Source organism: Chanos chanos, chromosome 4 (assembly GCF_902362185.1).
Source record: "Chanos chanos chromosome 4, fChaCha1.1, whole genome shotgun sequence".
In the NCBI taxonomy this organism is placed as follows: Eukaryota; Metazoa; Chordata; class Actinopteri; order Gonorynchiformes; family Chanidae; genus Chanos; species Chanos chanos.
The window spans coordinates 5363955-5379655 of NC_044498.1; the positions used below are offsets into that span (position 1 = coordinate 5363955).

At 43.0% G+C, this 15701-nt stretch overlaps 1 protein-coding gene across 1 annotated transcript; it reads left to right on the top strand.

Annotated features, from left to right (window-relative positions):
• Window positions 1-9223: 9223 nt before the first annotated feature.
• Window positions 9224-13694, top strand: ostm1 (osteoclastogenesis associated transmembrane protein 1). The gene is made up of 6 exons (XM_030772554.1): window positions 9224-9605; window positions 10155-10269; window positions 10527-10624; window positions 10767-10877; window positions 12264-12429; window positions 13490-13694. The coding sequence occupies exons 1-6, from the start codon at window positions 9240-9242 to the stop codon at window positions 13543-13545; spliced, it is 912 nt and encodes a 303-aa protein (XP_030628414.1). The 5' UTR covers window positions 9224-9239; the 3' UTR covers window positions 13546-13694.
• Window positions 13695-15701: the final 2007 nt, after the last annotated feature.

The window sequence follows — 15701 nt, forward strand, 5'->3', positions numbered from 1 at the left end:
AAATATTTTAATGGAAATATGTCCTCTATTTTACGCAACTTCTTCAATTTCTATGTAACCTTCACAATGTTGCCACTGACCTTCAAATTTCGGCTAATCACAGAAAACAACATCCACATGAATGCAAATGATAAATGATGAAATGATCTGAATGATAGAAAATTTGCGAGACGCATAAGATGAGGGAACAGTTATTGGTTTGTATATCTAGGATGAGTTGTGGATGCGGAAGATTAACAAATTTATCATTCTACAGATTATCATTCTACAGAACCACAAAAAATGTCCCAGAGGTCAACAACAGGGGATCCGCTCTCTGTTTGCTTGTTTGTTTGTTCATTTGTTTGTTTGTTTACCTTTTCTGCTTTTTCCAGATATTGGATAACATACTTTTGATTTGTGTCTTTCTTAAAAGATATCTTTTCCCCCTGTTTCCCTGCGAAGTATTGATAAAATTCAAAAATCTCTCTCTCTCTCTCTCTCTCTCTCTCTCTCTCTCTATCTCTCTCTCTCTCTCTGTCAGTATTTATTTCAATTAATCAGATCTGTAGCCAGCACCCATTCAGTTTAATCTGATACAGTTCACAGTAAATTCTCGCTCTCTCTCTCTCTCTCTCTCTCTCTCTCTCTGCAAACACGAGGTTGCTAAAGGTATTGAGCCTTGTATAAAATATCATTAACAAAGACAGAGATGCTAGCCAATTTTTTGTTTGTTTGTTTGTTTATTTTTGCTAAATATGTCTGAGTAGGGCTGAAGTATGACTGATTAATCTTTATCAGGGACCTACTGTACACTCCAGTGAAAATTTAGTTCAAACCTGGATTGGCTGACGTATTTACAGCTGTAAGAGGTCATTCATCCACTAAACCTGACCATGTAACCTTTTTTCCTTCAGTAGAGCCTTTGTATTTGTATAAATATTGTTATTTGCTTTTCATACACCCCTGAAGCTGCTGTCATTCAGTGACATTTGACTGCATTGTTTCACTTCCACATACCTCCCAATTACAGTAACTCTGCATCAGCAACGATGAGAATGAAGGTTATACGATGAATATAATGGTCTGGATATAAACCGGCATGTGCAGCTGATGTGGAAACAATCCTGGTGCACATTAGCGTAACGGATGAGGCCTGACTGTTAGCCTAGCATTGTAGGTTAATGGGTGCGTTTCTGAAATCGTGTAAAAAGACGAGAGAATAACGGGAAACGAATTTGGGAAAGGTGTCGTTTTCGACTGTGGGAAGATCACAGCCCACTCATTAAGTGAGGTGGCTCTGAATTTTTTTTCTTTTTTTCTTTTTTTTTGGGGGGGGGGGGGGGGGGGATGGGGCAGGGGGTCACGGAGCAAAAAGTGGTGATGGGAGGGGTGGCCGATGGTGGGCGGGGGTGTGTAAGGGTGGGTGAGCAGGAGAGGTGTTGCTTTGGGATTCGACTGTGTTTTCCAAAATAACAATTTGTGTTTTGTTGTCCCATTCCTTTTCTACTGCTGCCGCATTGTTCGTTACGTTGATTAATTTTTATTCATGTAAATCACTATCGCTGGCCAACCCCTCCCGCCTTCACTGTCTTGGCCCAACCCAGTGCCCTTAGCATCTCTCTGCTTACTCATGCCTTCAGGACAATGGAAAGAATAGCAGGAGGGTTGTCATTAAAGAGGCCAAAACAATTGTACGAGCCAGTGAGTGTCATTTCCTCTGCAGTTTTCTGCTCCGTATGTATTATCTTCACCGAGGGGAGGCAGCGATCGTACAGTTATTGACAGACGGTTCTCAGCCTTCTTTTTCCCATGCTTTGGGTCTCCTCTAAAAAAAAAAGAAAAAAAAAAAAGTTCAAACAGAAACGGTACACAGAGCCCTGGCCCTTGCCCTCCACTCCTTAGACCCCAAACTATCATTCATAACCTTTCTACCTCATTCCAGAGAAGAGAGGAGAGAGAGAGAGAGAGGGGAGAGAAAGAGAGAGGGAGAGAGAAAAAGGGAGTGAGAGAGAGAGAAAGAGAGAGAGAGATAAGGAGAGAGAGAGAGAAAGTGAGAGAGAGAGAGAGAGAGAGAGAGAGAGACAGAGAGAGAGAGAAAGAAGGACACAGAGAGAGAAAGTGTGTGAGAGACAGAGCGAGAGAAAGAGAGAGAGGAAGAGAGAGAGAGAGAAAGTGAGACGGCGAGAGAGAGAGAGAGAGAGAGCGAGAGAGAGAGAGAGAGAGAGAGAGAGAGAGAGAGAGAGAGAGAGGGGGAGGGAACGAGGAGGGCTTTGGGGAAGACCGCGAGCGTTTATTTAGAAAGACTTCCTTTATTGGACCATGTGCAGGCCGTTCACTCACAAAGACCTTAAATAGGATATTTTCTGTTCCCTATAGTTGCTTTCCCTTTTAAGTGCCGAGGCAAAAAAAGTAAGTTTACAACTCCTCGCACAATGGGGCTCTTCACTCGCAGGTTGCCGAGACCCAAGCTGACCTGGGAAAGTTAATTAGGAGGCCAACAATGAGCAAGCCAGAGCAAAATACCTCGCTTCTCCTGCAGCCAAATATGTCATCCATTAATTAGGCAAATCTTTAAGGTAGGCTTATTGAATTTACAGAAAGGCCGCAGTTTGGGCGGGCCACGTTTTTTTTTTTTTTTTGATCAGGCCCTCGCCCTAAACAAAGCCTTCTCCTGGTTAAGGGAAAAAGGGAGGGGATTGTGGAGAGGGAAAAGAAGAAGAATAAGAAGGAGGAGAAGAAGAAGAGGAGGAAGAGAAGAAGGAGGGGAAAAGAGAAGGAGAGACAGAAAGAAACGTATGGTTTTCAATAGGAGTGGTGATGAGGAGACTCATAGAGGGTTTTTTTTTTTTTGTGGGGGGCATGCCTCTGCGATGATGTCATGCAAAGGCAACCTGGGAGCTTGGGAAGAGAGAAGGAGAGCTGGAGAGGAGGGAGGGGGGGGGGGGCTGCATTTCAGCTATGGGGGCCACTCAAAGTTAACATCGCTGCATCTGGGCCAAAGGCTTTCACTATAGAACTCCAACACAGACACACACACACACACATGCACGCGCGCCTGCACACACACACACACTCACATGCACTGGCCCTCTCTCATTAACACAGTTAACAAAGTCAATAGAAGCTTTTTATAACAATTTCATGCTTTCACTAGGCAATGTTTTAAGGCTATTTAATTTTACTTCACTGATTCTAATCGGACATTGGTCCTTTAATTTTATTGCTTTGTGATTTTGACACTTGAAGGTCTGAGATGATTAGTGTAGAGGTAGCACGACGTCATCTAACATGTGCAGAGTCATCAACAAGACTTTGCCTATTTAAAAATGCTGCATTTCCGGACAGTAGTTTATTTTAAAGGTAAAAGCAACGTTTACATCTAAGGTTTTCATGTACATATTTTTTTAAACGCATGCTCAGCTCCCAGATTTGTATGGTGGATTTTTTGGTCAATTTAACTCAATTTGTAGAATATTCTGGCAACTCAGACATTATGCACGCTTTGCTCAACAGGTGCCTCGTTTAGACCTTTTATCCTGCCAGAACCCATATTGATTGGACAAATAAAAATTTATCGACAGATTCGGTCGTTACGTTGGATAGTTACATGTCATATAGCTGAAGACTCTCTGTTTAAAGAGGTAAGAAAAACTGACAGAACACTCTTTAAATTCGCTCTCAAGCTGAAGCAACAAGATAACAACGACACTTCAGATTCAGCTCACTGGGATATAAACCACAGAGTTTTATGGATACCTTATATTGTAATCAATAGAATTTCTGGCGTAATATATATGTTGGCAAATATATTGTGACTGGAAAAACTAGATGATTTAATAAAAAAGATGGCCTATAGAAGATGACAGGTCCTGCAGATGAACAAATTTCAGAGGTGAAAACGTGATTGGTTCGACTCTGCAATCAAACTCAGGCGCGCTGGATATTGTACTGTTGTAGCGTGAATGTTAACTGGACTAAAGATAACCGTTATACATATTTAATCAGCGAGTTCATAGAACCAATTATTTGTTCCCTTTTGAACCCTACAGCTTTAATCGATGAATTTGTCCTGTTAGCTGTTTCACTGGAGGCAGAATACAGTTTGTCTCGAGAGAATTTTGTGACAACTGTGTTTCAGATTCCCGCTCGTCTTAATTAAGGCACGCACTGATCTTGCCCGAGTGAACTGAGATAGTGACACTCAGACGCATGCTTTGCATTTAAGGTGGGTGGTGCTTGGGGGATGGGGGTTGGGGTATCTTTCTGTACACCCACTGACACGACCGGGCTCCTCTGTGCTCCCTCGAGCTCGACATGAGACAGAAGCCACCCCCACCTCCCCTCGCGACGACCTCTCTCTCTCTCTCTCTCTCTCCATAGTTAACGCAGCTTTCAGGGCGCTGACCAGGGTAAGCCACCCCACCTCCCAACGGGTCGCCTAATCGGAGGGGTGGATCTATGTGTTTTGTTGCTTGTCAAAAACAATCAGTCCTCGGCCCATTACAGTTGCTGCACGTCCTCCTTTAATTGGTGTAACGCACGGTGGAATGAAAGCAAGGGCGGACCACAAAGAGCGACCAGTGAATGAGAGCCGACTCACACAAAACTGCTCTCCAGAGCAAAAAAAAAAAAAAAAGTTCAGAGTTGGCCACTAACAAGGGGATGCAGGGGGGTCTTTCTTTCATAGATATCACGGGAAAGGCCGTCCGCGGCCAAACCCAACAAAAAAATCCCACTCAGTGTTTGGCCTTAAATATTTCATTGTAGAACAAGACATATATAAACAGTACCAAATATCGAAAAAAAAATATATATATTTCTTTCCTTGTGCGTATCCCGACCAAGTTTAACCGACTATTTATTCTGGTTTTAGAAAATCAGCTTGCCGCACGCCTGGTAGGCCAATGACTTTTATTCTTGTTTTGTGGTCTGTTTTAAAGGTTCCATGTGTGGAGCAAATACGGTCAACGCGGACTAAAGGGTCGCGAGATTCTGGATTAGAACAACAACTTTATTTCCCAGCGAAACCTCCTGCACGGTCGGGCGCTCACTGTAGCCCACCCTCTCTCTCTCTCTCTCTCTCTCTCTCTCCCTCTCTCTCTCTCTCTCTCTCTCTCTCTATTCGGGCACTGGTGTTTGTCAGCCGGGGTTTATGTCCAGTTCACTGGAGCTGAAAGAAGTCAGCTTCGTGTCTTGTTATGAAACAAGACGTCTCTGCCTCCCGTTTCGGGCGAGCGACTGCGGCAATCTGGGGGACCGGTGGCCGCGCCGTGGCGCTCTGCGGAGGCGACCAACAGTGAGGAAGTCAATGCAACCTTTGTGTCGCCCTTGCTGGCTGCATGTTTGGTAATTATCCTGTCTGCATGAGGAGACGTGGACCCAACCAGAGCCAAGCGGCCCGACGGAAGAGAGCACAACACCGTCAATTAAGATTAACCTCTAGGCGAAGTGATGACACGTCTGATTCGGAGAGACAGCAGTTGCAAAATGTCATTGTTTAAAATGCCCCACTGTTTTCATGAACGAGAAAAATTAATGTTAAGTGCGTACAATGGAGAGAATCCGAAGACGGGTTTTAAGTTTTAAAACGGTAAACTGCGCGCTTTTTAAATTCAAAATTAAAATAGTGTTCCCATGCATCTGCTAGAGGACATTTAGTTAAAATAGCAAGATAGGTAGTCTACTATGGCCAGACAAGTGAATGTCCTCGGTGATTCAGTGTAGAGCCAGTTTGGAGCAATTAATTCGCTGGCCGTTAAGACCCGAGGGTTGTCTTTCAGAAGTATTTGGGAGCATCCGTTCTTGGAGGAATAAGAGCACATTTTCCTCTCCAAACGCTTTTTTCCCTTGCCCAGCTCCGCTATTCTCGGCTCACATCGCTCCTTAAAGCGCAAAAGAGCCAAGCCTTGATCCCCATCAATTGTCATCCCGAGTTCGGGCCACTTTGGCCGCTGCTAGTGGGGAAGTCAGGCCTAATCCCTGGAAGAAATCACTGCAAAAGAAAAGTAACAATAACCAAGTCAAGCGTAAAAAATGAAAGCGAAATCTCTATTATCAGACCCAACATTTCCCAGCGATACAGAGAAAATCTGGCTAGTTTGTCATTCGAGTCAGACACCGGGGGAAAAATCTGAGGTCGCTTCGGGTTGGTAGACTCACACGACGTAGAGAGCAATATTTCAGCGAAAAGGGGGCCTCGCATTTGCAAAATCCCTCTCACATCCCGTCATAAGCATTAAATGCAGTCTGACTTTATGTTGTATAGGGAGCGCAGAACAAGAAAAGAGGCACAGTTCTCGAATAAAAGAATACGGTTTTGGAGGATTAGGGACGGCCCGAAAGACGAAGAATAACTTCTGCATAACTTTGCAGCCCTTCTGTCCTACCGCCCCGAGGAGCCAAGTTAGCGCAGAGCCTTAAGTTAACCCTTAGAGGTAATCTCTTGCCAATGCGATCAAAAATAATTTTGACATGAAATAGTTTAAAAATCATACTGTAACTCCAAAACGAACAGAACATTTGCTGTGACGGTTACATTCTTTTCGAATAGCACATATTTGATAGTAACCTAAAAACGTGAACTTTGTTGAGCAATAGGCCTACACCCCTATGTGACATAATAATAATAATAATAACAACAACTAAAACAAAAACGAAAACAATGACAATACACTCATAATAATGATAACAATCACCATAAGTTAATCATAATTTGATGGTGGATTCAAATTATGTCGCATGTATGCATAAACATTCGGCTGTTACTATATTCGCCTATTTCTTCTTTAATAAAAGGGTACCTTGTATTACTGAAATTAAAGGCAACAAGAGCAGTGTTTCCCAAAGGCAACCAAGTAGAACGCGTTTGAATATAAATCTTATTGCAATAACCATTTCCGGAGCCCGCGCGGAATTTTTGATTTTCGGAATCATGGCAGTGCCTCATCACCTTGCTGAAGGGCACTCGACGCGATGGGGACACTTCACGAGCGTAATTAATGATTTTTGTCCTTGTGCAACTGCTCTGTGGCTCATGCTAATGAAGTCCTTCACGAGCTTCTTCTGGCGGAATTAACGGACAGCCATCAACCCGGACGCTCGAGTCTTGTCGTATTCGTAATCTGCCACCACACCCACCACAAGCCGTAATAGCCTAAATGATCAAGGAATCGGATGACGGTTCTGTCAGATCAGTTACGCCTCATTGGGTCGATCATGGCCACCGACAACCTCACATTAGCTAAGATTCTAAACCTTATTAGTAAAACAGTTAGACCTGGTGGCTATATAAAATGAGACATTAAGACAAATGGTTAATGAAAACCACAGCATAACAAACGACAGTAAGATATAGTACAGTTAGAGTCATGTTTACAAAAGTATAGTCTAGGTGTGTAGCATACAGAGGCGCCGTAAAGCGGGTGGGGGGGGGGGGGGGTGCTGTTAGGACGATTCCAAGGGTCCAGCACTGACAGGGGCCCCTAATAGAACACTGTTAATAACACTATTAAGGTTTGGGGGGGCCCAAAAATATTATTCTTTCATACGGCCCAAAATTTCTAGCGGTGTCCCTCGTGGCATAAATAAAGCCATTTATGATGTGTGTTCGTACTCGTTGACTGAAACACTAACATAAGCCTTTGTTATAGGTACACACACATACGCTTCGGTAAGATAGGGTTCTCAGAATTTTAATGATCTCAGAGGTAGACGTAGGAGAACTCAGTATGTGTTTACTTTTGCCCATAAACCCTCTGAACAAACGAAGACTGACTGAAGCATCCGCTTTAGGCTGTCACCCTCTATTAGCGCTTGTTAAGTAGAGACTATGGTGTGTTGGAGAGCGAAGGCCAGAATCCACTACATAAAACCTGCGAATTTATTCTCAGACTTCAGCGGCTGCATCAGAATAGGCCTTAATGCGAGGCATTTTGCGCCCCCCTATTTCCATTAGGCTCTGATGACTGCGGAATTGCCGCGGACTGCAAGTTATCAAGAGGCACTAATTTCGCATTAAAGACCATTGACTGCAGTGGCTTGATTCGAGGGTTTGCGACAATTAACACAATCAGAATCTGAGCCCAGATCGTTTACCTTGACTCCGTAATTATTCTGTGGCCGCGCACGCTCACACATTTGAAAATTGCATGGTGTCAAAAACCTAACGGCGCATGGGGTGGGGGAGGATGCGGCCGAGGCTCAGGTCCAGTTTTATCTTTAGCCGCTGCTGTCTAATCGCCAGAGTTTCTTTCTCTCTCTCTCCCTCCCTCTCCCTCTCTCACACAGAGAGAGAGAGAAAGAGAGAGAGAGGCTGCAAGAGTCATCTAGTAAGTTGTTATATATCAACGAATGTTTGAGGGACATGCTTTTCGTTTTTCCTTCACATTTTTTCCCTAAAGAAACCAACTCTGATTTGATATGTGCCATGACAGATTGGTCATGTCATGACGGGAGCAGTCTGAAGACGAGAGGGTCTCGTTTATATGGCACAGAAAGCCCAGTCATATCTAATGTTCCAGCTGTGCGCTGAGAGGCAGAGGACCTATTCAGCGCTCTCGAGCCCCGCGCTTTGACGACCTCCCAGGGCCCGAGCGCTGTTAGACAGCAGACAGACTAACAAACTCCATCAAAGACCCTTCTACCCTTCTATTCAGTGCACTTAAAAAAAAAAAAACGTCAGCGTTGTGTGTGTGTGTGTGTGTGTGTGTGTAGTGTGTAAGAGTGAGTGAGAGAGAGAGAGAGAGAGAGAGAGAGAGAAAGAGAGAGAGAGAGAAAACGCATTTGATAGAGAAGAAATTATTATTATTATTATTATTATTTTGTTTTTGTTGTTGCTGTTGTTGTTGTTGTTGTTATTATCACCGTTATATTATTATTACCGACATTACTTTCAAACTTGGCATTAATAAATGTTGCTTTGGTAATTCTTATTAGGAAGCGAAAAGAACGCAACTTAAAACTTGTTGCTGTTTCAAAATTTTATATTTTTTTCCTTTTTATATGTACATATTTTAAATCTGTTTTTAACCTTCGTTTTTGGACTCGTATCCGTGCATCCATTTGACTCGACTACCTATACTTCGCAGACACAGGCAGGTGCATGGCAGCGGTTACATCGGGTTAAGTCGCAGTCATCGCGAGATTATGCCTGTCACATGGTTTAAGTTAAGGAAGAGAAGAGAGAGAAACAGGAAGCTTTGTGTTCTGCGAAGACTTGATGGGTCTGTGAGGTGCACACATACCTCACTGATAAAAAAATGGGATCTTTTGAGAAATGCAGATTTGTTTTGATGTTAATTTGCATGTTTTTTGGAAGTGTACCCACACGTGCATCTGCGTCATCTGCAGAGTTAAACGGGGACAGTGATTTGAAGACCCCCATTTCAACCGCGTCTAATCCGGACAGTTTAATCTATTCCCCTTTTCTAAACCTCGCTGCTGCATTTCCCCAGGATTTAGAAGTCAGCGACTATTGTCTGGACCTTCTGCGTGTCTTTGGCCAACGATACGTAGCCTATGTTAATTGCCTTGTTTCCTCTGCGCGTCCGGTTAAAGTCTGCCAAAACTGTTACTCAGACTACAACGATCTAGTGAACATCTACAATAATATATCATCGGACCAGGTGACGTACGAATGTGGAAAGTTCTTGATGTTGTTTATATAAATGTCTCGTTGCAATAATATGCTTGTTCATCGTCGAAATTTCTCGGGTTTTTTTGTTTTGATATCTGTCGTTCTACTCTACGGGTCACATGCATCTAGTCTCGTGATAGTGGTCAGTTCATCATCATAGTAACTCATAGACCTAGAATAACTCTGGGGATTTCGGAGTTTTACAGAATGCATCGGCAGACGTGCGCAATGGCTTTCGATAACCAGTTAATAATTTTGCTGTCACCCACTACCAGTCTTTTTTTTGTGCTTGTGTCGTAGGTGTACTTTAAGGATGTCTAATGTTGTGTGTTCACACCGAAGACGACATCTTGAGAATGACAAACTATTCAGACAGTCTCGACAAATGACACTGATTCAAATACGTTCGGTGATTTTTTTCTCGTTCGGTGATTTCCATGAAACTCCGACGAGCCTGATGCTTCCAATCAGCGTTCCCTTACCTGGTTGTTCCTTCAGTTGAGTTAACTTATAATTGGTTCTCTTTCTTTTACATCAGATGGGTTCGGTGAACGTCAGTTGCCGTCGCAGCCTGATGGAATCTGATCGGTTGATGCTACTGTACAAGCTCTTCACTAATCTCGGAGGCCTGTGGAAAGATTCGCTGTGCACCCGTAGGTTCACGTGCACAACACACATTGCTTCTTTCCTCAAGAACTATATAGCTCCTAAATTCTTGTTCCAATCTTTAATCCAGTATACCTGATGTAGTGACGTGACCGAGTGAGCGTTAATTAACCCGAACATTTCATCTTATCTTATCTTTTTTTTTTTTTTTTTTAAGATTTTTTTTTGTTTGTTTTGTTTTTGCATTTGTTCCACCCATTTAAGAGGTTAATGATATTATTGTTTTTTCCTCATGTCTCTAAAGAGTGTCTTAGCCGAGATTTGAAGAGTCTGTCGAATGACACCCTTTTCTACTTGTCCACTCTTAACCGAACTCTCCAGTGCTTTGAGAAATACAAGCAGGTAATTTTCGCTCCAAATGTGTAATCCTCTCCTCTTAAAATGATCTCAGATGTGAAGACCAACATTTCATCATTGCCTTGATTCTGCGTGCGTGCGTGCGTGCGTGTGTGTGTGCGCGCGCGTGTGTGTGTGTGTTAACCAGGGGAATCAATCTGAGCTGTGTAAGGAGTGTAAGGCCATTTATAAAGAACTGAATGAGGTCTATAGCACCATGGAGCAGAACTCCAAACTCTGCATTGACATCGAGGACGCTGTGAGTAATAATCTGTGGAGACACACACACACATACACACACCCCTACGTATGCTGCATCAGCATTGGAGCCATACAGAGGTCAAGAGGATGTTTTCGCTTCTTCTGTAATAACCGTCTCAAAACCACTGGATAAGATGACGGCATGATGATTTTCTTTTAGAACAAAATGAGCCGCTCTACATCCAAATGGCTAAGTGGGGTTTGTTCAGGGTCAGTTGTTTTAACGATATAAAACACAGCTGAAGCTCTTATTTGTTGTTTAGGACGGAAAATCCAAATCGATTCACATCGTACTGTTTTGAGGAGTAAAGTATTAAAGACCCTCTTCCAGGTTAAAGTCTTAAAGAGGACGAGAGGGGGAAAAATGTTTTTCTTTGGTAGCTAGCAAAGTGAATTCAGCGATATCAGGTCATGTCCAATAGTTGTTTTTTTTTTTTAGCATTGTTTAGTTACCAGCATTAGTTCTGATCGTTGACTAGACATCTATGATAGATATTCTTTGCATCCAACTGTAGAGGGACAGAGACTTGACTATTTTATTATGATGCCAGTGTTAAAATTTGATACCTAATATCTAAAATTCTGAAATCAATTAACACACTGACTTTAATGTCAGAAATGATGTGGTGTGTCATCCAAAATTTGAAAGGCATATGTTTAATCAGAAACACTGCACAGGCAGGTTGATAAAGGAAATAAAAAAAAAACCTTAAAGCAGTTTGGATAAGGTTTTCCATAAAGTAATGCACAAAGTGCATCAGAACGGAATACCTGGTTTGTAAAGCTCAGAAATATTTCCAAATAAAGTTATGCCTACACTGAGGCCATGCTTAACAGAAATTAAGGGGAAAAATAAACTCTTGGTTTGGTGAATATGCATGCATTGGATGTTTAAATAAGATACCAGCACATGTAATGAACCTCTCTGGAGCACACAGAATATATAGTGACAGACACACACTCACACATATATATACTGACACAAAGCACTTGTTAATGATTATGCCATAGAAATGTTCCACACAAAACTAGGAAAGACAGAAATACATGGAGCTTCAGTATACTGTAGGAAAAATTAGGTGCAACATCAGGGGTTTGGGTAAAGATTAAAGAGTTTCCACACATGAAAAAAAGGAAACAGCACCCCCTACAGTTTGCACATGAAGGCTGCACTTGATGGTGGTGTTAGAAGTGGGGAGAAAATAGAAAGAGATTTTAAGAGTGACTGGAAAGATAAATGAAAAGGCAGAGCAAGAGAACAAGCAGGAAGTGAGTGAGTGAGAGGCACGGAAATACAACAGCAAACGAGTCGCCCAGTTCCTGTTCCTGACTCGTTATCCGTCTGGCTGTTGTTTTTTTTTTTTTTTTTTTTTTTTCCGATCAGATGAACGTGACGCGACAGTCATGGAGTAAGATGTACAACTGCTCGTACTCCCGTGAGGAGACCGTCCCGGTCATCGCCGTGTCCAGCTTCATGATCTTCCTGCCGGTCATCTTCTACCTGAGCAGCTTCCTACACTCCGAACAGAAGAAACGCAAACTCATACACCGTAAGTAACGTGCTTAGCCGGGCCCATTGTTACGGCAGAGGATGGGCGGGGTCGGGGAGGTGTTGTGTGTGTGTGTGTGTGTGTGTGTGTGTGTGTGTGTGTGTGTGTGTGTATGTGTAGGGGGGTTGAATGGGACTAGGGCATGTCATTGGTCGTTAATGAATGTTAGTGGTTAATGGAGAGGGGTGTTGGTGTATGAGTCAGGGAGTGTGTGTGTGTGCGCGTGCGTGTGTGTGTGCGCGCGCGTGTGTGTGTGTGCGCGTGTGTGTGCGCGCGTGTGTGTGTGTGTGTGTATGTGTGTGTGCGTGTGTGTGTGTGTGTGTGTATGCGTGCGTGTGTGCGTGCGTGTGCGTGTGTGCGTGCGTGCGTGCGTGTGTGTGTGTGTGTGAGAGCTGAGGTAAATGGACTGGGGGGGGGGGTGCTCATGACGGAGAGAGCGTTGCCTGATCATTCAAAATGTTCGAGGAGCAGATGCATTGCTCTCACTATACACCTCTGTGACAGTGCACTACTGGTCATGCATGATGCCGCCCCCCCCCCCCCCCCCCCCAAACACACAAACACACAAACACAATTGTGGAGACACACACAGAATTGCTTTTAAGCTACATAGTGCGGTACGTGGCATTTTCATCTTCACGCATAGCTTCTGTTTGTCGCCTAGTTTAATGGACATGCTGATAAAACCTCCAGGGTTCTACTGGAGTACAGCACTCAACAATTTCAAAGCCTGTATGACTGTCCTGTACATTCTGTCATATTCTGAACCTAGGACAGGATTCACTGAGTGATGGTAGAAATGCTGGGATTGCTAGCGCATGCAAAGCCAGGAGAATAACAGACTGTTAGTGCAGCTAACACTTTGACCACATACAAGATACATGACTGATTTTGTCAAAGTTGAACGGTTCTGCGGTTGTTAAAGACTGTAGGACCACGCCGGTACTTCTCTTGCGGTACTGGTTTAAAATGTGTTCTGGACTATTGTAATGTATTGTAGGCTAATCTTTTTTTTTTTTTTTTTTTTTTTGGTGTTAATTTGCGTTCTGCTACTGCGCAGCCAAGAGAGCCAAGTCATCTCAGAGTTTCATGAACATCCAGGACAAATTCAGCTGATCGAAGAGGAGGAAGAGGAGGAAAGAGGAAGAGATGTAGAGTTGTGGGGAGGAAAAAAAAGGAGGAGGTTTGTCTTACAGTGTCCTTCCCTGCAGTGTTCAGATGGTGCTGGTTTTTTTTTTTTTTTTTTTGCTAAAGTGTGTGTGTCCCAGGGGTCAAAAGGTCATGCCAAATGGACGTGAGAAGCTCAGAGTGGAGCATCACGTATGGACGCTGGACGTTGTGTGTTGTGTGACTTTGAGCGTCTTGAAGTGCTGTAGAATCTCTGTTTTGGAAAGACAAACACGTCAACGATACAAAATCATGTTTGTAAATGGAGAAATGAGCTGCACTGTTTCTTTAAATACTCCTTGTCTGCTTAGGGTTTTCCTGGTTGCTCCAGGAAAACCCTTTTTTTGCCCAAGAACAAAGTATCAGAATATTCTCTTGTACATATATATATATGTGTGTGTGTGTGTGTGTGTGTATATATATATATATATATATATATATATATATATATATATATATATATATGTTTTAAATACAAGATTGATCAGTCAGACTTATAAATACAACACAGGACCACTTACAATGACACTCTCATTCGTGCCTGGCGAAGGCTCTATGGTCAAAACAGAGGTCGTTGATCGGGTTACGGTTCACGTGAAGGTTGGGAAGACGCAACCCCCCCCTACCACCCCCCCCCCCCCCCCCCCCCCCCCCCCCCTTGTACTGCTGAATACAACCTTCAGCTATGATCCAACCTCAAAGCACCAAAGACCCCCCCCAATGCTTTTTAACAGCAGAGATGTCTCTATAGTCAAACCCATTCCCGCCTCAAACATGTCATGTTTTTCAGGGTTTTTTTTTTTTTTTTTTTTTTGCTTTTTGCTTCTTTTTTTTTATGTTCTGTTGAGATGGACTTGTGAACATTGCATAGCTACGGTAAGCCTGCAGCGAACACTTCAGGTCCATTAGCAGAGTATCCATTAACAGAGGGGTTCTCTCTAAGGTCAGAGGTGGACACATTGAGAAGAGGAGGGAAAAACTAATGTATAAAATGAAAGATGAATGCACTCTGCAATGACAAGCTAAAGGACTGCTCTCCACAGTTTGTTTGAGCTTAGCTTAATTTTTTTTTCTTTTCAGCAAACAGATTTTTTTTTTTTTTTGGTCCATCCTTTCTAATGATGATGCTAGGAATTACAGTGGTATTTCTCTAATCATGTTGAACACTTCACATTTATCATCTAATTTGTGTGATTGAAAAAAAAAAAAAGAACAAATATTTGTATTTGGAATGTAAAAATATTTTGCCGTTTTTTTTGGAATCTTTTTGTTTTGTTGTTGCTTTTGTTGTTGATCATTTTAAATGAGTTTGTTAAGTCAGCCACACGTTGCATTTAGAAGTCCGTATTTACATGTGTGTGAGTGTGTGTGTGTGTTTGCGCGCATGCGTGTGTGTTAAATATGTAAATATGAGCAGTACTAATGCATACTGATTTTGTTTAACAATCAGGTTATTTAAAATTTGAGCCGCTCATGACTGCACTTTACTAAAATCTCACTCAAGCACTGCTATCTCTGACTCTGACGTCAAAGAATACGATTAATAAACGAATTAGAACGCAGGCCTTTGACTCTTTAATGATGGAACCTTCACCTTGTAAAATAACACGCCCCCCCCCCCCCCCCCTTCATTCTTTCCCTGAACCATTTGTCTCTATCCTTCTGACAAGTTTGAAAAGCCGTTTTATTACACAGGCACCCGTTGTTTGCAGGTTACGTGGCCCTTCTTTGGATTGCTGCGCGACCGGTTCTCCCCCCGTCATTAGCAGCTAATCTAAATGTAGGATAAAGTTACTTGGCCGAATAATCGTAACAACACATCCGTTTAAGCCGCCTTGGCTTTTTGGTCTTACGGCGTGGAGCCATTGCATATCACACTGGCCGATAAGCGTCTTTCACCTGAATTGTTGAATCATATGATCGCGCAGCGCCCGTGAGAGAAGCTACTGAAGGAAAACGGTCTTTTCATTCGTGACTCTCGCGCTCACGGTGCAGCGAGAATGACATCTTTGATTCCGTTAAGACCTGTGGCTTTTTCCCTTCTCTGGGCCGCTCCGGGTCTCTTAAGAGTGACTGAAAGTCATTATTCCTGGCCTGGTTAGCTC

What these genes read in the sequence shown, in the direction of transcription:
- ostm1 (XM_030772554.1), top strand. Translation starts at nt 9,240, where the DNA reads ATGGGATCTTTTGAGAAATGCAGATTTGTTTTGATGTTAATTTGCATG. An exon ending in GCTTTGAGAAATACAAGCAG is followed by an intron (nt 10,625 to 10,766) that starts GTAATTTTCGCT and finishes TGTGTTAACCAG; the next exon opens with GGGAATCAATCTGAGCTGTG. An exon ending in GAAACGCAAACTCATACACC is followed by an intron (nt 12,430 to 13,489) that starts GTAAGTAACGTG and finishes GCTACTGCGCAG; the next exon opens with CCAAGAGAGCCAAGTCATCT.